Source organism: Cnephaeus nilssonii (assembly GCF_951640355.1).
Source record: "Cnephaeus nilssonii genome assembly, chromosome: 12".
NCBI classification, from domain to species: Eukaryota; Metazoa; Chordata; class Mammalia; order Chiroptera; family Vespertilionidae; genus Cnephaeus; species Cnephaeus nilssonii.
Window position 1 is genome coordinate 34851249 of NC_137083.1, and position 25473 is coordinate 34876721.

The window sequence follows — 25473 nt, forward strand, 5'->3', positions numbered from 1 at the left end:
TCCCAGATTCATTGCTAGTTGCTGATAAAATAGAACTTTACTTCTCTTGGCCTCTGGTGCTGCCTGTACCACCATTGTAAAGGAGTTTTAATATGCCTCAGTTATTCCTGGAGTAAATCTCAAATGTTCTGCTTTCCACATGTCCCTTAGGTATTGCACTTCTTCATTTTAAAGTAATTTTCCCAAATGTCATGGCCTGCCTTATTCACAGTTGAAGCACATTTTGTTATTTCAGACACTTCTAGTCCTCTTATTATCATGTAATGCCATTCCCTGTTTTTCTGTAAATCCTTGCAAGGTTTACCTTTGAGATCACTGAAGCAAGCATCAAATAGAATTAGACATATCATTTTCCCCATAGTAAGCCTTAAATTAAGATTTGAATTATTCTTCAGGTAGCATTTCATAAAATGTTACCAAATACACTGAGATGCAATTTTCAAAGCATTTTTACTGAGTGCATATATGATAGATGCTGCTCTATGTACTGGCCATGCAGGGATACAGCAAAGCAGGTTATGAGATAATATATTAAAGCAAATCAACTTATTGAAATAGTCATGTTCTTTATTTTACTTAATTCATTACAAGCCAGTCAGGTATAACTGTGTGACTGTGTGATTCTTTAGATAATTGCAAATCCACTGAAAAGTTCCTATGATGTACCTTTGCTTTATCAAAAGTCCTGAGAAGGCTGCTTCTAGGAAAACTCATGTCAAAAACAAAACATTTTATTTCCATTTTTGTGTGTCCTAATCTCTCTCTCTTGGGAAAGGTTATTATTTATTTGTACCAATATACAAATGATCAGCAGGACCCAGTGTGATATTTGCATTCAGTGATAAAATACCTCTACAACTTTAAGGAAACTAACTCCTGTGGTAGAAATTTTACTTATCACTTTTATGAGACAATCTTTTAAATACATATTTATTTTGCCCATTTTTAATATACAGATAAAAAGACAAATCATTAGGGAATTAATTTTAGTTAAGGGATTTCAACACCTTTCACAGAGTATTTTGATAATGAAATATGTAATTTTTTGTATAGTCAAATTTTTAGACAGTTGCACTCAAAGACAAGAATCACGTTTGAATGGGACAAATGGTATTAGTCAATTCTTGTGTTTTCACAATGCTTGGATGAAAGCTTTAACTGCCAATCTTTTAATGCCTAGTCAATGGGGTGAGATTATATGAAACAGGATTTTTTCATCAATGAAGCAAAATGTTGTTTTTCTTAGCTTGTCCAACAGGAAATGGGATATATCTTTTTTAAAAATAAGATAGAGCATGGTCCTCCAACAGCTTAAACGCTGCAGGATAATTAGTGATTTAAATATATATATAAGTAATTTAAGGGCCAGGTTAATGTGCTGTCCAATATGGTAACCACAATCATATATGCTGTTGAGCATTTGGGATATGCCTGGTCTGAACTGAGATTTGAAGACTTATTATGAAAGAAAAAGTATATGTTATCTGAAGAATTTTTATATTGATTTCATACTTAATTGATAATATTTTGGGTGACCAAGTTAAATGAAATATATTGTTAGAATTAATTTCAGATATTCTTACTTTAACATGGCTATCAGAAAGTTTAAATTACAAATTAGGTGTATCTCCATTGATAGCACTAGGCTGGCTAGGGGGCTGGCATTTTGAAAGAAGCTGAGCATTCATAAATTAATTTTAAATTAAACACTTAACGCTGGAACACACTTTGCAACAGTAAAAAGGCTGCCATTATCGTTTCAGACTTCAAAGAAGCCCATATTTTTAAATTAAATTCTTCAGAGGGGTCTTTTGGTGCTAATCCATTGTTCTCCTATGTTTGACTCTTTTGGGACCTTGAAGTTCAAGAGATTTACACTAGAAATTGAGTCTTTCGGGATTAGAATATGTGTGGCAGGTTGAGAGAAAACAGTAGAGGCTATTCTGGGAATAGGTATGAACATTTACAAAGATATGAAAGAGCATTGGTGTTAGGGATCAACTGGGAGTTTATAATTTCAGAAATGTAAAGTTAATAAAATAAAGTAAGATGAAGGAGGAAAGGGAGGAAAAATATTTGTAAGTGGTTTAAAAATATATGTGAATGGGTATGAACAACTTTTATTAATATTGTTTCTGGTTTAAATTATAGGCGGAATGGCAACATAACTATTAATTAATTTAAAATCTATTAATCACTGAGAAATTATTGTGTTCTAGGCATTTATCTAGGCAAGAAGAAGACACTGAACAAAAACAGACAGGACTTCATGCCCTCATGGTCCTTACATTTAATTATGCAAAGCCAACAATGGGCAAGCAAATAAAATATCCGCTATATATATATGAGTATAGAATGCTGTGAAGAAAATACAGCCTGGGAGGGAGATTGCAATTTAAAAATGTAGCTTTGGGGAAAGTTCTCATTGATAAGGTGACATTTGATCAAAGACCTGAAGGAAGTTGGGGCCTATGATGTCTGGGGCAGGGGTGGGGGCTGAAGGGAAGGCTCTGTGAGGGGAGGGGCCTGGGCTGATCCAGGAACCAGTTCTTAGAATAAGCATATTGGGCATATATTTTACTCAGTACTTGCATCCTCTTCATGCTCTTTCATATGCTTTATATTTCTGCCTTTTATTAAGAATGATATTCATATATTTTTTTATAGTACAATGTTTCCAGAGCTAACTGCAATAAGATCATCATGCTGTTCACGGATGGAGGAGAGGAGAGAGCCCAGGAGATATTTGCCAAATACAACAAAGACAGAAAAGTGAGTGAAATTTTACAATCTTTTTTTTTTCTTAATCTTTACCCAAGGATATGTGTTGTTTTTTTTTATTGATTTTTAGAGAGAGTGGAGGTGGGGGAGAGAAGTAGAGAGAAAGAGAGAGAAAAACTTCAATGTGAGAGAGAAACATTGATTAGTTGCCTCCCATAGGCACCTGAACCCTCAACTTAGGTATGTGTCCTGACCAGGAATCAAACCATGACCTCCTGGTTCATAGGTCAATGCTCAACTGCTGAGCCATGCCTGCCAAGCTCAGTTTTTTTAAACAAAGGCATTTTGTGACATGCTACACCTCATATTAAATGACTCATATCACATTTACTTTTGTAAAACTAATGAAACTCTCATATGCAATACTGCTGAATTTCTGTTAATATGTTGTCTATTGTGCTTTAAGGACATTCCCTTCTCTTAAAACACACATCTTTTGTCAATGCCAAAGCAACTTTGAAAATTCAGTAGTTAGCCCTTAGTTTATATGATTTTTAAATAAATTTTATTTTCATTTAACATAAAAATTAAGATTTTCTTGAAGTTCCATAGTTTTTTTATTTTCTAACATGGGAAAACTTTGTTAAACAAACACATTCATCTCCTGGTATTGCCATGTTCTGTAAGTACTAAGTGAAAATAGATGATGACCAACAAACACTTTTAATTCAGTTCTACTTTTGAATGTTTTTGCATTTTGTTCAGATAGCACTTACATATTTAATTGTTTATGTCAAGGACATATGTGTGCATATAGCACATATATGTATATGTTAAAAATAGAATGTATCTGTATAAGGAAGATTTTTTTTTTTTTTACCATCTTCACATACAGCTTCAGATGGTTGTGGATGAATTGAAGAATCTTTTCTGACTTCCTCTCCTCATTCAAACTTTCCAATCTTCCATGCACCTACTGACCCTGTCTGAGGCATTTGCAGCCCACAGACCCTGATGTGGAAGATAGTTGTCTATCTTTGTCATCTAAGGATATGTATGATAGACCAATTCAATACCTTATCAATTAATATTTGTTACATAATAACATTTATCAACTCAGAATTTCACTACCCATATGATCTTTCAAATGACCAATGTGCAAAAATGAAATTTGATAGATTTAGATAGATAGATATTTTCAATACTCTTAAAAAGTCAATATTTGATTATAACTTTGTTCAAAGTATGCTCTTTAAAAAAGTTCATTTGTAGCTTAAAAATACCAAAATTATAGTCATGAAGAAAGTTTGATTAGCTTTAGAAAATTCTAAAAACTACTCTTTGAATGCTACTTTTCCCCCAAGCCTCTTGCTTGACATTAATATGGCTGCTAAATGCTTCATTTACAATCATTTTTCATCCAGTTGACATCAGAAATCACTCAGAGCACCCAGGTAGGTGTGATGAGGTGCATCCAGAGAACTGATGAATGAAGCTACAGATACATAGCACAATTTAATGAGGCCAAAAGTTTGAGAGTTAGAACAAAATGTTTGGGTTCTTTTGCGAAATGTATTACTCTTGGGGATTACAGATAGGTACAGCTTTAAAACCGAATCCATGTTAATCTCCTCACACAGCTGTTTCAAATTAAAATAAATTCGCTTTCTAATCTCTACCTGCAGCAATGCCATTCCTTAGGGCTCACCCATATGTACGAGACATCCTTAAAAATGGTGCCAAAAGTAAAATGAACTCTATCAGAGAGTCCAAACAAATGAATAAAGAAAAGTAAAACCAGACACAGAGCTGAAAGATAATTTCCAGGCCCAGCAAAATTAAGATAGTGGCTCTTCTGTAGACTAGCAAAGGGGTTGGTTAACATCACACATTTAAGCTTGTCTTGCCAGTTAGAAAATTGTTCTCTGATTCTTAGCTTAATTCTCAGAATTAAAAAATGAAAGACAGTAAAAATTAATAAAATGGGCATTTCAAAACAACTAGTAAATGAATGAGAACAAGTGGGGAAAAGCATATGATAGATGGGGAATAATTTTCAAAATAAAGAATGAATAGCCATAAAATTATAATCATCTGACAATAGATACATTATTTTTTAAATTAAATAAAAAGATTGGCAAAGTCTGTCCTAATTTTCTATCAAATCCAAAGTAGCGAGATATAATCTATACCCTATACAATTTTAAAGCAAATTGTATAGGGTATAGATTATATCTCGCTGACAAGTGGCTGACTCTGTGTATGTGTTTTATATGGTAACAGTGAAAATTTTCAATATTTCAACAGATGGTAGGGAAAATTATTCATGGAAAATAATTCATTGCCTTCTCTCTTGTCTCTCTCTGGCTTCTTCAACAGGCAAGAATAAAGCCTTTAGAATGAATGTTCAAACATATGATAATGAGGGCATTCAGATGTGTAAATGTGTTTTTATTTCAGAAAGGAAGGGAGAGGAAGAGAGGGAAACATCAGTGATGAGATAGAATCACTGATCAGCTGCCTCCTGCATGCCCCGACTAGGGGTTGAGCTTGCAATCCTGGGTCCCTGACTGGGTATCAAACGTGACCTCCTGGTGCATAGGTCAATGCTCAACCACTGAGCCACACTGGCTGGGCCAGATGTGTAAAATTATTTAATACTATTTAACAAATGCACTGCTTCTAATATATCTGTAATAAAACTTTTTGACACTTTCAACAGTTTCAAAATGATTTTTAATGTTAGAATAGGAACTATACCTTGTTGATAAAATCAAATATATTATCTTATACCAGAGTTACTGGATAGCTGAAAGAACTAATTGCAATGTAAGACTGGCCCTGCCAATAGAGAGATTATCAAAGGCAGGTTTTGTGCATGTGTATGTGACTGTGTCCTCCTTTTTAACAGGTTTATTTACCTTTGTTTCTTTCTGAATAAAGTTAATGTTGACAGTTACCTAAACTAAGGAAAATATTATCAGACTAGAGGCCTGATGCATGAAATTCGTGCTAGAGTAGGACCACACAGCCCCGGCTGCCTCAGCCCTCACTGCCCTAGCTGCCTCCCGACCCCACCCCCTGCCCACTAGCCATTCCAGAAGGTCATTCTGGAAGGTCATTCCCTCATCTGGTCTAATTAGCATATTAGCTCTTTATTATATAGGATATATTTCCTTCTGTCTTGAGTAATATTACTTCCATGCATTTTATAATCTTTAGTATCTAAAAAAGATCTGTTGAAAAATGAGGTTAAGTATTAATTAAGCAGAAAGTGTATAATATAGCATAAACCTCAGAGTATAGAAACTGCACTTGAAGTAATTTCTAGGTAGAACTGTATCACCTGCAATTGGGATTGCCCATTGTTTGTGTTAAAACTTCACACCGGAGGAGGCATTCTGTTCTCCTTTTTCTGTGGCTGCCTTATTGGTAGATGAACAACACTTTACAATATATCTCTCTCTGTAGGTGTCTTCCTCACCCAATCTTTCTAGAGTGGCCCCTTCCCCCAGAAACTCCCTTAGCGTTCTCTATGTCAGCATCCTTTTTTCTTTTTGTTTTCTTTCTCCCAGATTACCATTTTTAATTTTACTAATGTATTTGTTCACTCTTTAATTTGAACTCCTCTCTGTTATAAGGTAGGGTTTGTGTTAGTTTATAAGCCAACCATTGAACCCCTAGTGGTTAGCACAGTGCTTGATACACAGTAGTTGCTACATGATTACTGGCATGTTTGATATCAGTAAATGTGCAATAAATATGCACCTGAGGTAAACTATAAGAAATTCATAAATGTCAGGAAAAATTCATAGCTTTGTGCTTTTAATGGGAAGTCACTTAAAACAATATTTGTCTTATAATTGGAATGTGGAATAAAATTGATGGTCTATTCTTACACATCATCTTATATGTAGGGAGGATTTAAGTTTATATAAAAATGATTGTATCAATGGCAATTTTCCATTGACCCTAATCAGTCCAACACATAGTTTTTCATGAGGATTCTCATTATTAGTGTCAGTAAAGTATTTGGCATTACTCAAGAATAACATCTGAAATAAATCACTATATTGCTTATTTTCTGATATCCCAGCTGACATCGGTCTTTGCAGAGTTACAAATTGCTTGGAAATGCAATAGGCCTGTAACTTACTCTTTCCTTATAAAGGACTACAAATGAAGGCAGAAGGAGGGGGAACTCAAAATATCTTCCTTATAATCTGATAATGTAAGGGTGACTCATTATAATTGTTGTTTATAAATTAAAAATACCAACATAATCCCAAGTCATGTATCTGTGTTATGCACCCACACGTAAGATATGAGAGAAATATCTGCTTCTTTTAGATAAAAGTAGATGACTATTGCATTTCGTTTTTCTTTTTAAAGTTGTTTCATATTGTTAAACAAATCCAACAAACATCAATTACGTTATTGCTTTGTCAGACCCTTGGAAATTCTGTACAGACATATCTCATAGGAACAAAATGACATTTAGACAATATTAGACTCTTTTTATTTAGAGATATTGTTAAATGTAAGAGAGTGAGCCAAATTTGTTCCTTTAGAAAGGTATCATTTTGAGGAATTTTAAGTTCATTTGGAGGCATGAAAGGCTAATGTCCCACTAATGGGAAACGTTACCTCTTTGAATTCTGATGGTTTTACTATGGAAGACATTCTAGTCATCATTGTCACTTTCGTTATAATTATCATCATCTTCATTACCATAGCTAATATGTACAGAGCTCACAATTTTCCATATAATATAAATGCTTTACATGTATCACTTTATTTTCAACTGAATTAATCATATGATAAAAGCATTTTTATTATCATCCTCATTGCCATTTTGGAAATTAGAAATCCAAAATTTGAGAAGTAACTTGTTGAAAGTCTCACAGCTATTAAGTGACAGAGTCAAGAGTTTAAATGATCTACAGTCCAAATTTCATAGCTTATGTGGAATGTGCCTGGCTGGTCCTCCATCTCACTCCTCTCCTGGGCAGCCGTGTGGCTATGCCAGTCATCATCTGCCCACCCAGAAGCCTTCCTTCTTGTTGGACAACAGGATTTTACCACTGAAGGACATGCTTCTACAGCTCTAACAGACAAAGATGGATGAAACTAAGCTGTCAAAACTTTGCAGGCTGCAAGTACCTTTCAGATCATTGGGCTTTATAAAATACAGTGTGAAAGGGGTATTTGGACATTTTATTTACTTTATAATACTATAAAACTAGAGATATGGGTCATTCAAATGCTCTGGATTCTGGAATCTTTGTGAGTTCTGGAAACCACTGCAGAATTTTCTCCTAAAATACTCAGTCCAATCTCGTATTTTTATAGGCGTAAAGCCAAAAATTTTAGTACACATAGTAAATTAATAAAATGCATTTCTGACATCATTTTTCTAATATGTTTCGATAGCTGAAGTTTTTATTTTAGTTTTATTGGCTTTCTTTCTTCTTAGTCTCATTTCCATTATTCCTTGGAGATTTGCCTAATGCAAATTAAACTTGAACTCTGGGTAACTGATAATTGCCGAGGTGACAATTTCCAGTAACTGTGTTCTGCTGGGAAATGAGAAATTCCTATGACTTTTTAAAATAGGTTGACCCTGTGGCTTTGGAAAAATCTTAATTGACGACAAGTATTTTATTCTTCAACAAACAAAACAAAATAAAGAGATTAGCAGAAGCCCAGTATTGTAGGATAAAGTTATAAATCATTTTCGTGTTATAAGAAACAAATCAGTAATGTATTTTAAGTAACAAAATGTGTTAATTAAAAGCTTTCTCTGATCAAATAAGGCAGACTTGATGTATCAGCTTTATATTATTGGAATTATAATTTCTCTATTCAGAGAAAAATTGGATTTGGAAACAACTAAAGGCCAATTATGAGAGTTTGAGGCTAATAAGGACTGCACTGACGTTTAATTGTTTTCAGTTTAATTGTATTAAATATGTTCTCAAATTACTATTGCTTCTATGCATATCCTTATGCTTATACAACTAAACATGAGTCAAGGGTTATGAGAATTTTTTTATTCTTTAGGAATTAATGCAGTACATAAATGGTACGTGAATTAAGTATACTTTATTTTGCCTGCAAAAATTTGTTTAACTCCATTGAGCAAGTCTAAATAACATAAAAAAGTCAAGAATTTACCGTGATATAATGAAACTGCCCAGATTACAAAATGCAAGATAGCTATGAGCCCTGTTGTGGCTCTGCTCTCTTATAATTAATTGATTTACATGTCAGATAGCATGACATATGTCTTAGATCCCTCTGGTAAGAAATTAAGACCAGTCATTTGACTATGGGCTTTTTTTAAATTTAACAAATATTTCCATTTATTTATAAGACACTAAATAAATACAATAGATAAAATAGTGCAATCTTGGAACTGTTTTAACCTAATCCAATGCTTATTTAGCACCACTTTCCCATATTATTTCTGTTAAAGATCTGGGCACCAGCATTATCAAAATATTTTTCAAAGCCATCTATGATTGTATATGTCTCATATGTATGTACCTCACAGAAGTGAACATTTCAAAACATGAGCCTGTTGAAAATCACACAGATTAGTTGGGAACATTTAGCAAATTTTCTAGATTATTTTATTTAGAAAAGAAAGTTTTCAGTTTGCATTTGTTACGTGAATCTGATGTTGTGATTATAAATGTACCATGCAGCATGAGTAAAGATTTTTTTTTTTTTTTTACAAAACTTGACTTTGTCTTGATATAGAGTTGGTTTAAATTAATTTGTTTGAGACTTTAGATAAAAATACATGGCTTGTGTGAGTACACATTAAGGATTTTGAGTTATTTTGTGTGTCATTTTATTTGTTTTTATGTAAGACCATCCAAATGCATTAATAAGAAAAGAGCTCTAAAAGTATATATAATTGGGAATGTAGTTTACCTTGATTTTTAAATTGTGCATATTCCAAGGAATCACTTTATTTTTCTTTTACCTAAAATTATAGCTAAATATGAAGTGCAAATTTCAAGAAGTGGAAAACATGAGAAGCAGGGCATAGCAATCATCTCTGTGGATTTGGGTATATGGAATTTTAGTGTTAGTTCATTATTCCACAGGGTGGCAGTAATATAATATAGAATAGGAAGAATACCATCTCAAGTCCAAGAAGAAAGTCAGTGTGCAAAAAAATCATCTTTTAAATTTCACTAATTCATCATGTACATGCACTATAACATGTATTTCACATGTTTATGAAGTTAAAATTCTTATTTTATAATTACCTATTATGTATAAAACAAAGCTAAATTAGACATAGTTATGGCATCTGAGAGTGAAATAATTTTATTGATTTTTTTCATTGTCATATAAGGAATTTAAATTTTTAGATAATTCTTAGTATACTTTTTTCTGAATCTAATATATATATTTAAAATTATTTCAGAAAATTCTAAGATAGTCTGAAATCATTAAATATATACATGCATCTGATTGATGTATATATATGTATATGTGTGTGTATGCGTGTGTGTGTGTGTGTGTGTGTGTGTGTGTGTATCCATCAAGAGAAAAATAAGAATTTTCGCTATGGTAGAAAGATGTTGTAACTATTATAATGGTAAGGTAGTTGCAGAAATTATTAAAAGGTTACATTTTATATTCTTGAGATTTTATTACCCACATGGAGTTTGGAAAATTTCGGAAAGGAAAATATCTTTAAAAATGTTGACAGTAGCCCCGCTACTATGCATATCCTTATGCTTATACAACTAAACATGAGTCAAGGGTTATGAGAATTTTTTTTGTTTAACAAATATTTATTTCCATTATTTATAAGACACTAAAATAGATACAATAGATAAAATAGTATCCCATGCACAAAGAGGTTACTGGTTCAATTCCAGGTCAGGGCACATGCCCAGGTTGCAGGCTAAATCCCCAGTAGGGGGCGTGCATGAGATAGCAGATTGATGTGTCTCTCTCTCATGGATGTTTCTAGCTCTCTCCCTCTCTTTTAAATAAATAAAAAACATATTAAAATATTTACAGTAAGTAAACTATAATTGAAAAATAAAAAATATAATGCTTTATAAAGATAATTTTTTTTTTAAATGTTGACAGTAAGTCATATACATTTGTTATATGGGAATGATTCAATCAGTTAATGTTATATTAAAAAAGCCAAGGACCTATGTGAAAAATGAACAAAGATGGGGGGAAATGAGTGTGCTTTAAAATTTTATGAAATTATAATTGTGACAGAAAGTATACTTCCACACCCAGCCCTGATCCTGAATCCCTCAATTTGGACTTCTGAGGTCTCCAGGGTAGTAGGCAAAACTTTTGTAGTAAATAAAAGTTATAAGCTTTTTTTTTTTAACTCATATGTTTTTTGGCTGATTTGTGTTTATTTGGACTATTTGATGAATAGCATCACTTAAAATAATGACATGGTATGTCTAAGTGTAGCGTGTATGCCTCTATGATGTTAGAAATGTTTGCCTGGAAGAGACATATTAGTTGTATTCATTTATTTCTTTTTAATGAAGAGTGTTTTATGGAAATTTTTTCCTAGAACACTGTTGTGAGAACAGGAACAATGAGAGAAAGCAATGCTTTAAGTTGAAAAGTGGAGACATGCTTTCACGTGTTAATTATGAAGACAATCCCCAAGTGCTTTCTGGAGCATCTGGATTTTTTCCCTGCTCTGAATTCATGTGACAATTGTTTAGGGGATAGCATTTAAATCAAGTCATCAGTAGGGTGGCCAACCTGTTTATATAAAAGTATTTCCATTTAGGAGTAAGTTCAACTGTATAAGCAGTAACACTCCATTGAAATATATAGGCAGCCTAAAAAGTGATCCAATTGAAGAATTTAAGAAAATGAATCTTGTATTTTGAGAGGGAGGGAGGGAGGGAGGGAGGGAGGGAGGGAGAGAGAGAGAGTCATTAGTCACTAACTTTTGTTAACCCAGAACCAGGCATTTGTTCTTGCAACTTGAGGTGATTAAAACTCAGCTGTGTCCACCGAATGGCTCCCTACATAACTAGCTAAGGCAAACCTAGGTAGCTTAAGGGTGGCTCACATAAAACTTTACAAGTGAAACAGCAACATCCCCAATGTACATTTTTGGGCAGGGGTTGTTATAATGTGGTTTCTGTGTGGCCGAGACAAGTGAGAGAACAGAGAACAGATGTGAAATCTCTTTTGAGATTTGAGCTCTGCAATCATGTGGAAAAGATGAAACAGATGAAACAATTAGAAAATGTCAATTCAAACAGTCAATCGACATGAATTAGGGAAAAGCTCATAACATAGTTCAAACCAGAACATGAAAATCATGGAAAAGTGATTTTCTGCATGTTTATCTTTAGAAAAAGCTGACATGTGGAACTTAGAATATTGGTTTATATTACTAAATTGGTAAAAATCAACCCATGTTTAATAGCCAGTTTATTAAATACTTGTTAGCATCATTAAATTTGTCCTCTACACTTTTATAGTATTATTTAAATTCAATGCCTTTCAATAAATATTTAAATTACTATAATTTAAGAACCATCTCAATTAAATTTTTAAATATTTGCATATTTTATAACATGTTAGAAACTGTCTATTTTGATTTTCTTTAAAAATCCTAGGAGCTTAAAGTATTTATATACACCAACCATCTTTTATAGAAAATAAGTAATATAACTAGCATAATCATATCTATGCATCCTGCATATTTCCACAGTGTGAAAGTAGTGAAAACATCACTAAATTTAATTGCCTTAAACAACTAAAAGTATAATGACCTCCTTTATGTATATACTAGAGTCCCAGTGCACGACATTTGTGCACTGGGGGGGGGGGGCGGGGAGGGTCCCTCAGCCCACCTGTACCCTTTCGCATTCTGGGAGCCCTCAGGGGATGTCCATGGGGAGCAGGCCTAAGCCGGCAGTCAGACATCCTTAGCACTGCGCTCGCCAGCCATGAGCCCGGCTTCTGGCTGAGCGGCGCTCCCCCTGTGGGAGCTCACTGCCCACCAGGGGGCAGCTCCTGCATTGAGTGTCTTCCCCCTGGTGGTCAGTGTGTGTCATAGTAACTGGTCGTTCCGCTATTTGGTAGATTTGCACTTTACCCTTTTATTATATAAGATGTTTATCACTACATACCTATAAAGTATGGGGAAATTTTTATTGTGTACTGGCTAGATATATGAATAATATGTTTTAACCAGGTAAAACAGGTGAACTTAGATTGGACCTGAAAGATGCTGTTTCTACTAATAAAACCTTAGTTATGATCCTGCCATAGGATCAGGATATGGTGCAGGGCAACTTTAAATTCATAACTGAAGTCTGTGGTGATATTTTTTTTTTCTGTCTGGTGCCTTCCATAATGCTTTTCTGGTGTCAGTTTTTCTTGTCACATTAATCAACTATGAAAAACATGATTTTATTTATTTTTTTTACTTTAGCTATATTGTTGTGCAGTTTAATTAAAGAGTATGCAGCCTAACAGATACCTAAATTTTTATTCACCAGGTACGTGTATTCACATTTTCTGTTGGTCAACATAATTATGACAGAGGACCTATTCAGTGGATGGCCTGTGAAAATAAAGGTAACATCTGTTTTCATGACCACATTTTATTAGAAAAAATAATAATTTGGTAGTTGTAGTTCTACATATTACCATTCAAAATAATCTAAAGTTGTAGCTAATTTTATAGGACTCAACTCTAGAATAAGATGCTGACAATGTTTTCTGTGGAAAAACACACAACACAACAGACTTTTTGTTACATTATATAAAAATTCCTAAGACACTGGTCCTATTGTACATTCATAAAAAGATATATTAAATGATACTTAATGATACTTATTAAATACTAGAGGCCCGGTGCACGAAATTCGTGCACGGGGCGGGGGGGCAGTGGGGAGTGTGTCCCTCAGCCTGGCCTGCACCCTCTCCAATCTGGGACCCCTCATGGGATAACCAGCAATTGGACATCCCTCTCACAATTCAGAACTGCTGGCTCCTAACTGCTCACCTGCCTGCCTGATTGCCCCTAACTGCTTCTGCCTACCAGCCTGATTGTCCCTAACTGCTCCCCTGCTGGCTTGATTGCCCCTAACTACCTCTGCCTCGGCCCACACCTGGTACCCAGGATTCCCTCCTCCAGCTGACCACAGGCACCCAGGATCCGGGCTTCCCTCCCTCTGGTCAGCCATAGGTGCCCAGGCTGGCTGCAGCCTTAGGGGATGGTGGACAGGGGGCTTCGCCTGTGCTGCAGCTGCAAGTGCTGGCGCCCAGGACTGCAGGGTGGGCGGCTTCTTTGTCTCCCAGGCCACAGCCAGCCACAGGTGCTGGTGCCCGGGACTGCAGGGTGGGCGGATTCTCCATCTACCATGCTGTAGCCAGCTGCAGGTGCTGGCACCTGGACCACAGGGTGAGCGGCTTCTCTGTCTCCCAGGCCACAGCCAGCCACAGTTACTGGTGCCCAGGTCCGTAGGGTGGGTGGCTTCTCTGTCTCCCAGGCCACAGCCAGCCGCAGGTGCTGGTGCCCGGGACTGCAGGGTGGGCGGCTTCTCTGTCTCCCAGGCCACAGCCAGCCACAGGTACTGGGGCCCAGGACCGCAGGGTGGGTGGCTTCTCTGTCTCCCAGGCCACAGTCAGCCACAGGTACTGGTGCCCAGGACCGCAGGGTGGGCAGCTTCTCCATCTCCCGGGCTGCAGCCAGCCTCAGGTACTGGTGCCCGGTTTCTCCATCTTTCCCAGGACGTGGGGCGGGTGGACATGGGGTGGGCAGCTTCTCCAGCTGGCTGTAGCCTGGGATCATAGGGCAAGTGGCTTCTTCATCTCCCAGATCGCATCCACCCTCAGGTACTGGCACCCGGTTTCTTGTCTCCCCCAGGACGTGGGGAGGGCGGCTTCTCCAGCTGGCTGCGGCTTGGGATCACGGGGCAGGCGGCTTCTTCATCTTCCAGGTCGCAGCCAGCCTCAGGCGCTGAGGCCGGGTTTCTCAGTCTCCCCCAGGAGGTGGGGCAGGCGGACCTGAGGTTTCTGCTGCTGGCTGCAGCCTGGGATCACAGGGCAGGCGGCTTCTTCATCTCCCGGGCTGCAGCCAGCCTCAGGCACTGGCACCTGGTTTCTTGTCTCCCCCAGGACGTGGGGTGAACCGCTTCTCCAGCTGGCTGAGGCCTGAGATCACGGGGCAGGCAGCTTCTTGGTCTCCGTGGCTGCAGCCAGCCTCAGGTGCTGGGGCCCGGTTTCTCCGTCTCCCCAGGACATGGGGCGGGCGGACCTGAGGCTTCTGAGGCTGGCTGCAGCCTGGGATCATGGGACGGGCAGCTTCTTTGTCTCCCGGCCGCCCCAGCCTCAGGCGCAGGGCCCGGTTTCTCCGTCTTCCCAGGACGTGGGGCAGGTGGATGTGAGGCAGGCGGACCTAAGGCTTCTGAGGCTGGCTGAGGCCTGGGATCATGGGGCAGGCGGCTTCTTGGTCTCCGTGGCTGCAGCCAGCCTCAGGCGCTGGAGCCCAGTTTCTCCGTCTCCCCAGGACGTTGGGCAGGCGGACCTGAGGCTTCTGAGGCTGGCTGCAGCCTGGGATCATGGGGCAGGCGGCTTCTTGGTCTCTGTGGCTGCAGCCAGCCTCAGGCGCTGGCGCCTGACTTCTCCAACTCCCAGAGACCTGGAGAGGCTGGGGGGCGGGGCTGCCGCCATGTTTTCAGTTTAATTGCATACTCACTCAGATCAGATGGTGGGCGTGGCTGGTGGGCGTGGCTTGTGAGTGTAGCGGAGTGATGATTTGCATACTACTCTATTATTAGATAGATAACCTTATGTGAAAAACTAAGAATGAAAGAATACCTGAATTATATAAAACTTGGATATAAGAAAGTGTGACATATGTACATTTTTGTCTGGATAAATTATTGTTGTTTTAAAAATGTATTTTATACATTTCTAAATAATTCATATCTTGTGTAGTAAGTCCATATTTCCTTTGTTCTCAGAAAAACGTAAGATGTTATTTGAAAAATAAGCAATAATCACATAGCAATAGAAAGATCCTAAATGTATTCTTAAAATTATATTTAGGCACATATTTTATATAAATATAATTATCGGATACTCATGATCATTCATCGTTAATAATTTGCCCCATAGAAAACATATTTAATGTTACCAGGTTCACTATTGCTTTGTAGAAAAATAAGTTATTTTGTGCAATGTAAGATAATGTAACAACATTTCTAGTAAACTATTTATCTGTAATGAATATACAATAATCAAAAATTTTTCAAATTTATTGGTGGTAATATTTTACTGTTTGCACAATTAAGGTGAAAAAATGTTTTTCTTACAAAGCCATAAATAATTGCATGAACTTTTCTATAATATATTTTCATAAATATGTATACATATGTTTCAGGTTATTACTATGAAATTCCTTCCATTGGCGCAATAAGAATCAATACTCAGGTACAGTTTTTCAAACCTTGATTTTCAAAGTATAAGGTATTTTCTGAATTATATTTGCTCAATATGCAGAAAATAGGTAAAAATGAAAATATTTTACATAATAAGTTTATATTTATACATAATATTACATTTGCAACAAAATGATGAGTATTATGGTAATGTATTGTTGTTGTTTATTCCTCACCCAAGGATATGTTTTTATTGATTTTAGAGACAGAGGAAGGGAGAGGTAGAGAGAGAGAGAACACATATTGCTTGCCTCCTGACCACGGATAGAACCGAAACCTGGGTATATGCCTTGTTGGGAATCGAATCCATGACCCTTTGATGCACTGTGATGTGGCTCCAACCAACTGAACTACACCAGCCAGGGCAGCAATGTATTTCTTTTTATTCCATTAAGGTTCCAAGGATTCTAAAACTCAAACATAAAATATATAAGTATATTCTTCTTCTCAGATGTGAAAAACGTCATGCAAAACAAAATCAAAGTTACTAATAGTCTCATCTCATGTAATTTGCACTTGATTCTGTTGCAAATAATTTAAATGAGTTTTTTTCCAGTTGTAGGTATCATATAGAAAATGAAACAATAATGATTCTGGACAAATTATATAAGTTCTTACTGAGAATTTACGTCCCCAAATAACCCCTGTAGATATATTTACCTGTTTAAAATAAACATACATCAAGGAGATGGTTTTTTCTACAACCATTCATTTAAAAGCATGCAAGTCAAAATTTAGCATAAATAATGTGGAATTTGTGGAAATGAATACTGAATACATTGAATGTTGAAATGAAACAGCAGCTGCATTTGAGTCTGATGTCTAGATTTGGCACAGTATTTCATTTATTTTTTATATGTTTAAATGTAGATTTGAATTTCAGCCAAACAATCCATGATATGAAAGCAAATACGTGGCTGCTTTATTATTTCAAATTTGTGCAGTTCCATCCAGTAAATCACAGAGCCTAAAATAGTTTAGATTAACATAAAACAATTCACAAGGAACATATTTCACTTATCATTGGCTCTTCCACAGAAAGATAATGTTTTGATTGTTACTAGGAAAAACTGGGGTAGATATCTTTTATAAATAATGTAAGTCAAATAATGTTGATTCAGAGTATGTAGTTATACCATTTAAGGAGTGCCCAAAGTCGGAATTGAATGATTATATACTTACTGTCTTAATAATTTTGACTCCATATTCATTTTTAACTCTAGATAAGTTTTCTTCTATGGAGATGATTTTCTTAACACAGCATTTTTAATTTTCAACTATTTAACTTTTTTTTTTTTAATAAATAGGAATATTTGGATGTTCTGGGAAGACCAATGGTTTTAGCAGGAGACAAAGCTAAGCAAGTCCAATGGACAAATGTGTACCTGGATGCACTGGTAAGAGGTTGGCTATTCAACCAAAAACTGTCATAACAAAAGCACAGAGCTGACTTCTTTGTAGATGACATTTCTCTTTTCCATGTCACTAAACCTTTTTAAAAAAACCTATCACAACTTTTTTTAACTAGAATTTAGGTAATTTAAATATGAAGCTATACTTGTATAGTAGAGAACCACAGATACAAAGTGTTATCTCTTTTTCAGTTGATCCATTAAGAATGTAAAATTTCCAACTATGAATTTTGTGGGCATGTCAATAACTTGTTGAATAGCTATGTGAAAAATGCTGAAAGTCTTGTGAATTAGTACCTATTACTACAGGTTATGAACAAGAATTTTGAAGTATTTTAAAAGTAGACCTCCACTAGCAGAAGCATTTGTATCTTCGGTAAATCAAGCCAGATTAAAAAAAACAAAAACAAAAAAACTCAGAAGTACATGCAGTTAGACAGGCAAGAAATCTTACCTTATTCTGAATTCAATACAAACCTAATCACCTCTTCATATATTTAAACTCTTGCTTTAGGTCAACCCCAGATGTTTATAAAAATAGGCCCTTGAGGTGATCAAATCTGGTATGAAATAACAAAAGCATGTTAACTTGTTCATTACACAATTAAAATTTTAGTTCAGGTATTCAATTATATTTTAAGGTGGTAGTTCTCAGTTGTGGGTGATTTTCCCATTCGCAGGTCATTTGGAAATATCTATATAAATATTTCTAGCACGATGACTGGGGTGCAGGGGCCAGGCATGCTGCCAAACACCCTACTATGGACTAGAGAGCTCCCACTATGCACACTCAACAAAGAATTATCCAGCTCAAAACGTTAATAGGGCTGAATTTGAGAAAAAAAAATTTAATGTAATTTTTTCTTTCCTGATATGAAAGTTATAGATAGTAATTATCATACTTAAGAAATATTCATATGCTTAATCTTAATAAGACTTTATTAATGATTTTAATAATGTACATATTAGAATCAAAATACTAAGCTCTGAAAAGTACATACTGACTCAATAACCCTTTTTCCTACTTGAAATTTAATTATATGCTGATTCAACTGTTCTAAATACAACGATGAACCCAAGGGGTAAAATGCAACCCACTTAAATTACTTATCATTTGGTTCTTGTAAAATAAACATATACAGGAAGTTAGAAGGAAAATAGGCACTATTAGCAGCAGCCTTGCATGCTAAGACAGATAAAATGAAGCTTGCTACCTCAGGCCCTAGTTAAAATTACTGTCCAGTGTTCCTTCTTGACATCACATATTTATTTAAGGTCACATGGTCATCTAAACCTATGGTCAAATTTTTTGCTTTCCCAAATCCATCATAGTACAGAGTATGATAGGAGGAGTCAATAATTATGCCCTGTAGTATTTCCTATGACCAGAAGTTCATTAACCAACATTTGTGCATTGTCGGTAAGGTTCTTACTGATAGTGCAAAAGACATTAGGAAGAAATTTTGGTTCTAAATATGCTGTTCTATAAGCTGAAAGTAAATGTTAAAAAAGAACACATAGAGTATTCTTTTTGCTCACTTGAAAATGAAAAGTGACCCATCTTGTATTTCTAATTATTTGTTTATAGTCTCTGCACATAGCAGATTCAAAACAAATGCTGGTCAAAATAACTGTTATACTAAGAAGAAAAAGGAAAAATATTCCAAGACTGTAATAAGTATAATGAGCAAATGAAAAGGTATCTGGAAATTCAGAAGAAATAAGCCATATATTTGGGGATAAAGTAGAGTGAGGTTAAAAAGATGATGCATTTTTTCTGATTTTCCACTTCAGGTTAGGTTTCTATTATTGGTGATGAGCAGTGAACCACACAGGGTGCAGGATGAAAGTTGCGGAATTGCTGGGTATATGGAAGGAATGATACATCAGTCACTTCAGGAGATAATGAGAGAAAGGACAGAAACAAGACTGGAACAGTATTGTAGAGGGTTCACTTTATTTGGGAGGTAAAGTGAGGTTCTCACATAAAAAGAGAGAGTGGGGAAGAAAAGAGCTGGGTTCTAGAAAATAAATATCAAATAAATTCCAGGCAGGAGAGCAAAACTCTTGTTTTGCTCCTCTTTTTTAATTCTCTAGAAACTTGTACAGTGCCAGGAATAGAGTACAGTTATTGTTGTTGTTGTTGTTTTCTGTCTGCTGTATAAATAAGGGAGAAAATGAATGTTGGCCACCAATGAGTTTATCCATAAATTTATTTAATATATTAGTCTTGTATCTTATTTTAGAACACATTACTGTATTTATATGCTAAGTAGGGTACTCTATACAAATGCAAAAGTGATCCAAAGAAAGAGATTATATCCATATATACCTTATCTTATTCTATACTAGCATGTATTAAACTATGCATGCACATTATAACTCAAATGGAAAGTTTGCCAAAAGGAATCTTCAATTAATTATTTTTGGGGGACTAGTTTTATGAATTACCTGTAATTTTGACTTTTTTGAGATGAAATATTTTCATTGTGAATATTAATTTGCATATTTAATTAAGGATGCTTTCATTGTCAAATGTTCTTGTTTAGGACTAAATAGAGAGCTAACGTATAGATCATCATGCACCCAACTATGTATAGTTGTTTCCGTAACTTTATTTGTCCCCAAAATGTAGTATCTTGTTCTACTGAAAGCCTCTCTATGATTGTCCTTTCTCACTTGGTTTGGTTTCCATTATTTTTGTGCTTCCCACGTGCATAATTTTAAACCATCGTCTAGGACAAAGGTCGGCAAACCGCGGCTCGTGAGCCACATGCAGCTCTTTGGCCCCTTGAGTGTTCTAATGCCACTTCTTCAAAACAGACTCGCCCAGGCCGAAAACCGACTTCTGCGCATGGGCCACAATGTTTCAAACCCGCACGTGGTATTTTGTGGAAGAGCCACACTCAAGGGGCCAAAGAGCCACATGTGGCTCGCGAGCCGCAGTTTGCCGACCACTGGTCTAGGACATTTCTCTATGAGACCATGACGTTTCTGTAATGAGAACAGGGGTTCTGAGATTTGGATTTAGGGTTATTATTCACAAGAAGATTCACTAATATTTTTCACTAATATCATTCACTATTTTCTCAGCTTAGCTGAGAAATTTTCGATAATTTTTAAATTATTTAAAAAATGACTTTGTTAAAAATGGTGTTTGACATGAAATAGTGGTAAATATATAGTTGGCATATATATTTTTTTTATTAGTGCAGATGGCACTAATAAAGAAAAGGGAACCTCTGACTTGAAAATCAGTTCATTTGGACTAATCCATGCTCTCATCTATCCTATATAATAAAAGCCTAAGCAACTGTTTGACTGCACTGACCACCAGGGGCAGATGCTCAATGCACAGGCATGGAAACATGGAACAGACTGATGAATCTCAGAGGGAAGGGGGGAAGAGATTAACCAAAGATCTTATATGCATACTAGAGGCCTGGTGCATGGATTTCTGCATCGGCGGGGTCTCTTGGGATGGCCTGCAGGGATCGGGTCAAAACTGGCCGGGTGCACCTGTGGGGTCCCTCAGCCTGGCCTGTGGGGATCAGGCTGAAGCCTGAGGGGTCCCAGATTTCAAGAGGGCACAGGCCAGGCTGAGGGACCCCACCGGTGTACAAATCCGTGCACCGGGCCTCTAGTTTAATCTATGATATCATCTACATTCTGATTTATTATTGTTATACTAAACTGCTTCATGACTAGTCTTTCATATTTTATGCTTGAAGTTTTTGTCTATATCATTTTATTTTGTGAAAACTACTCTTTATTTTGGAGGATATTTATTACTTCTTTTGAACAGCATAGTATTTACCAAGAATATCCCAGAAATACAGTATCAGTAACATGTTTCTTCAGTTCATAATTTTATTCTGCAACACATTTGTGATTTAGCATTTAAGCCTTGGACTAGGGCATGAAAAAAAAATCAAAAATGAAGCTACAACAAAGGAAGGTGAATAAATCATTTGAAGCACATAATATTTTAGTATCACTCTGCTCATGGAGGCCTTTGATGTTAGTTGAACTATCACCATAAAGAAAAGAGTAGAAGGACAGTATAACTGAAATGTTTGGTGTCATTGATATTTTTTTTTTTGTATTTTAAGTTATTTGCAGTGCTCTTATAGAGTAATATTTTAGGTGTTGCATGCTTCAGTAGCTGCCTAATAGATCTTAATTATTTCTAAGACATTTTTATTGTGTGTTTTTTTGTAAAATCTTTCAAAATATATTACTAGTTTTTTGTGACTATATAGTATAAAATGCAATGTCAGATATCAAAGACTAATACAGTAGAACAGAGTTTAAATTGTAATTTTAATTTGCCTTTTCTCTCTGATTCTATTTTTAGGAACTGGGACTTGTCATTACTGGAACTCTTCCGGTCTTCAATATAACTGGCCAAGTTGAAAATAAGACAAATTTAAAGGTTAAAAGTTAATTGATAAAATTAATAATGATAACTGATAAGCTATGACGTTGAAGCTCAATGTGGATAAGATATTTCTATAAGGAAGTACATACAGTGTAACTGACTGTGAGGCTAGAAGTAAAAGGCAACAGCTGCTTCTGTGATAACCACCTGGGAAAAAGGAAATGCAGGTCAAGTTCTCTGCTTACCCATAGACAGGATTCAGCCTGACCCTATTTAACTATGACCTGATGAGAACACAAGTTCAGACTGTGGGAGTAATTATGTAATGAATGGGCAATACTGTTACGTGCACATTTTTAAAATGCATCGAATATATTCATGCAGTTCAGAAAGAACATCCTAACAAAACCATTTTGTCTCAGGTGTACATAGGTATATTTAAGGAGTTGTTCCTCCTCCAACTCCCATTCAAACAATTGTTTCTTTAATCATCATGCAGCTCAAGGATCTGATTTAAATAATTTATGTTTTCTATGTTAAGGTTCAGGAAAAATACTTGAAATTCGCAATTTTTTAATTTTATTTCTATAGCACTGGTATATTGTCAGTGCAATAAAATGCTACCCACTTAAAGTTTGGAAAGTTCTGAAAAATATGTATCTTTGCTTGTTAATTTCCATTTCTTATTTTTTAAATACTTTTGATTTAAAAATAGGGCTACATTCTTATTTCTTAGCTTGCATCAAAAGGAATTTAAGAATGCCAGAGAATACTAAATAGTCATTTTGTAGTTTGGTTGTCATTCTTGATTTGAGGGCCACTTATTTCCAGTTTATGGTATAATGAAGCTTATAGCACTTAAGCATTACTTGTTTAGTTATTATAAATTTCAGTTGAGCTCCTTATTTTAATAATGTAGCCATAGAAAACATTGCTTATTACTCTTTGGAGGCCCATTACCATTCTTAAATGTCTGTGGGTCATAATGTCATAACTCATAAAGTAGTCATTCTCTCTCTCCTCATATGGACTATAAAAGGGATTGCTTAAATTTGGGATTTTGCTGAAACTAGGAAAACAGCATAGTTGTTGACACAACTTTCTCATTCTCTGTGCATCTACACAAAGTTTAAAGACTTCTTATAATAACTATAGACTGGATTTTATAGTTTTCTTGGTAACATCTCACTTTAACTTACAATTTATATAATTTTATTTAAAACAAAAATTCCTGATTCTAAATGTTAACTACTTTTTCAATTTATGTCCCATAGAATACTATGATAACAGTTTGCCAAACAGCCTCCTTGACTTGCAACTAAAACTATGATGCCCATTCTTTGGTATTTCCGGGAAATTAGCAGCAAGCAGAAAGTAGTGTTTTTAGGATTTCTGCTACTTTATTACCAATAAGATCACATACTTTTTAGGATAGTAGAATAGATACTATCAACAACAAAAATCAATAGTTTTCTCATTCCATATTGCCAAACATCTGTTAGCTAGACATTTTAGTGTGTTTTCTTTTAAATTTTAATATTTAAAATTTATCTTATTGTTGAAAGTATTACAGATGTCCCCCATTTTTTGCCCATTGACCCCCTCCATCCCACTCCTGCCACCCCTCCCCCCAGGCCTTCACTGCACTATTGTCTATGTCATGATAGTACACCACAAAGTCAGTATACACTCACTTGCATACACACAGAGCTGCAGCTGCTGACTATATAGTAGCAATAAAGTTAAATATTAGGGGTAAAATAAATACAAGAAGTATCAAATAAAATTTTTCATATGTAAAAAAATTTTTAACTTAAATTTTCAAGATTTTATTTTCTTAAGTTAAATATTAAGTAATAAAGTTGTGGGAAAACAAAGCTAAATATCATTGTAAATTGATAAAAAAATGCCATACATATATGCCATATTATTTTATACTAGAGGCCCGGTGCACGAAATTCATGCACGGGGGTGTGTGTCCCTCAGCCCAGCCTGCACCCCCTCCAATCTGGGACCCCTTGGGGGATGTCCGACTGCCCGTTTAGGCCCGATCCAGTGGGATCGGGCCTAAACGGGCAGTCGGACAGCCCTCTCACAATCCAGGACTGCTGGCTCCCAACTGCTCACCTGCCTGCCTTCCTGATTGCCCCTAACCACTTCTGCCTCCCAGCCTGATCACCCCCTAACCACTTCCCTGCCAGCCAGATTGATGCCTAACTGCTCCCCTGCCAGCCTGTTTGCCCCTAACTGCCGTCCCCTGCAGGCCTGGTCACCCCTAACTGCCCTCCCCTGTAGGCCTGGTCCCCCCCAACTGCTCTTCACTGCAGGCCTGGTCCCCCCCAACTGCCCTTCCCTGCATGCCTGGTCACCCCCAACTTCCCTCCTCTGCCGGCCTGGTCCCTCCCAACTGCCCTTCCCTGCTGGCCATCTTGTGGTGACCATCTTGTGTCCACATGGGGGAAGGATCTTTGACCACATGGGGGCAGCCATCTTGTGTGTTGGAGTGATGGTCAATCTGCATATTACTCTTTTATTAGATAGGATAGAGGCCTGGTTCCTGGGAGGGGGCCAGCTGGTTTGCCCTGAAGGATGTCCCGGGTCAGGGTGGGGGTTCCCTTGGGGTGTGGGGCAGCCTGGGCGAGGGGCCTGTGGTGGTTTGCAGGCCGGCCACGCCCCCTGGCGACCCAAGCGGAGGCCCTGGTATCTGGAATTTATTTACCTTCTACAATTGAAACTTTGTAGCCTAGAGCAGAGCCAAGCCTTCTGCTTGCTCCGTGGCAGTAGCCATTTCTTTTGGGGTTTATGTATCTTCTATAATTGAAACTTTGTAGCCTTAAGCAGAGGCATGGGTAGGCCTGGGTGTGCGGAAAGCTTGGCTTCCTCCATTGCCGGGGGCAACCCTAGCCTCCTGCTCTTTCCAGCTCCATGGCTGCTGCCATTTCTGTTTGGATTTATGTATCTTCTATCATTGAAACTTTGTAGCCTTGAGTGGAGGCCTAGGCTGGCAAGGGCAGGCGGAAAGCTTGGCTTCCTCCATTGCCTGGGAAACCCAAGCCTCCCTCCTGCTCTCTGTGGCTGTAGCCATCTTGGTTGGGTTTATTTGCATATCTGCTCCTGATTGGCTGGTGGGTGTGGCTTATGGCTGTAGCGGAGTGATGGTTAATTTGCATATTACTATTTTATTAGATAGGATATCTATCTATATAAAAGCCTAAGCAACTGTCTGACCGTTCAACTGTCTAACCGGTAGCTATGACGCCTACTGATCACCAGGGGGCAGACGCTCAATGCAGGAGCTGCTGAGCTGTGGTGACTTGGCAGCTGCGGTTCTTGGGTGACACACCCGGAAGCAGAAAGGAGGAAGCCCGATTTCGGGGTGTGTCACCCGAGAACTGCCCTTTTGCAATCCAGGACCCCTCGGGGGATGTTGGAGAGCCAGTTTCAGCCTGATCCCCGCAGGCCTGGCTGAGGGACCCCC

General features: G+C 36.9%; 1 protein-coding gene across 4 annotated transcripts in view; it reads left to right on the top strand.

Annotated features, from left to right (window-relative positions):
- Positions 1–25473, top strand: part of CACNA2D1 (calcium voltage-gated channel auxiliary subunit alpha2delta 1) — a 379039-nt gene that overhangs the window by 295854 nt on the left and 57712 nt on the right. For all 4 annotated transcript variants that reach the window (XM_079785391.1, XM_079785388.1, XM_079785389.1 and 1 more), the window contains exons 12-16: positions 2668–2772; positions 13254–13332; positions 16145–16194; positions 17510–17599; positions 21972–22049. In XM_079785391.1, the coding sequence (XP_079641517.1) occupies positions 2668–2772; positions 13254–13332; positions 16145–16194; positions 17510–17599; positions 21972–22049 (402 nt within the window). The remainder of the gene's footprint in view (positions 1–2667; positions 2773–13253; positions 13333–16144; positions 16195–17509; positions 17600–21971; positions 22050–25473) is intronic.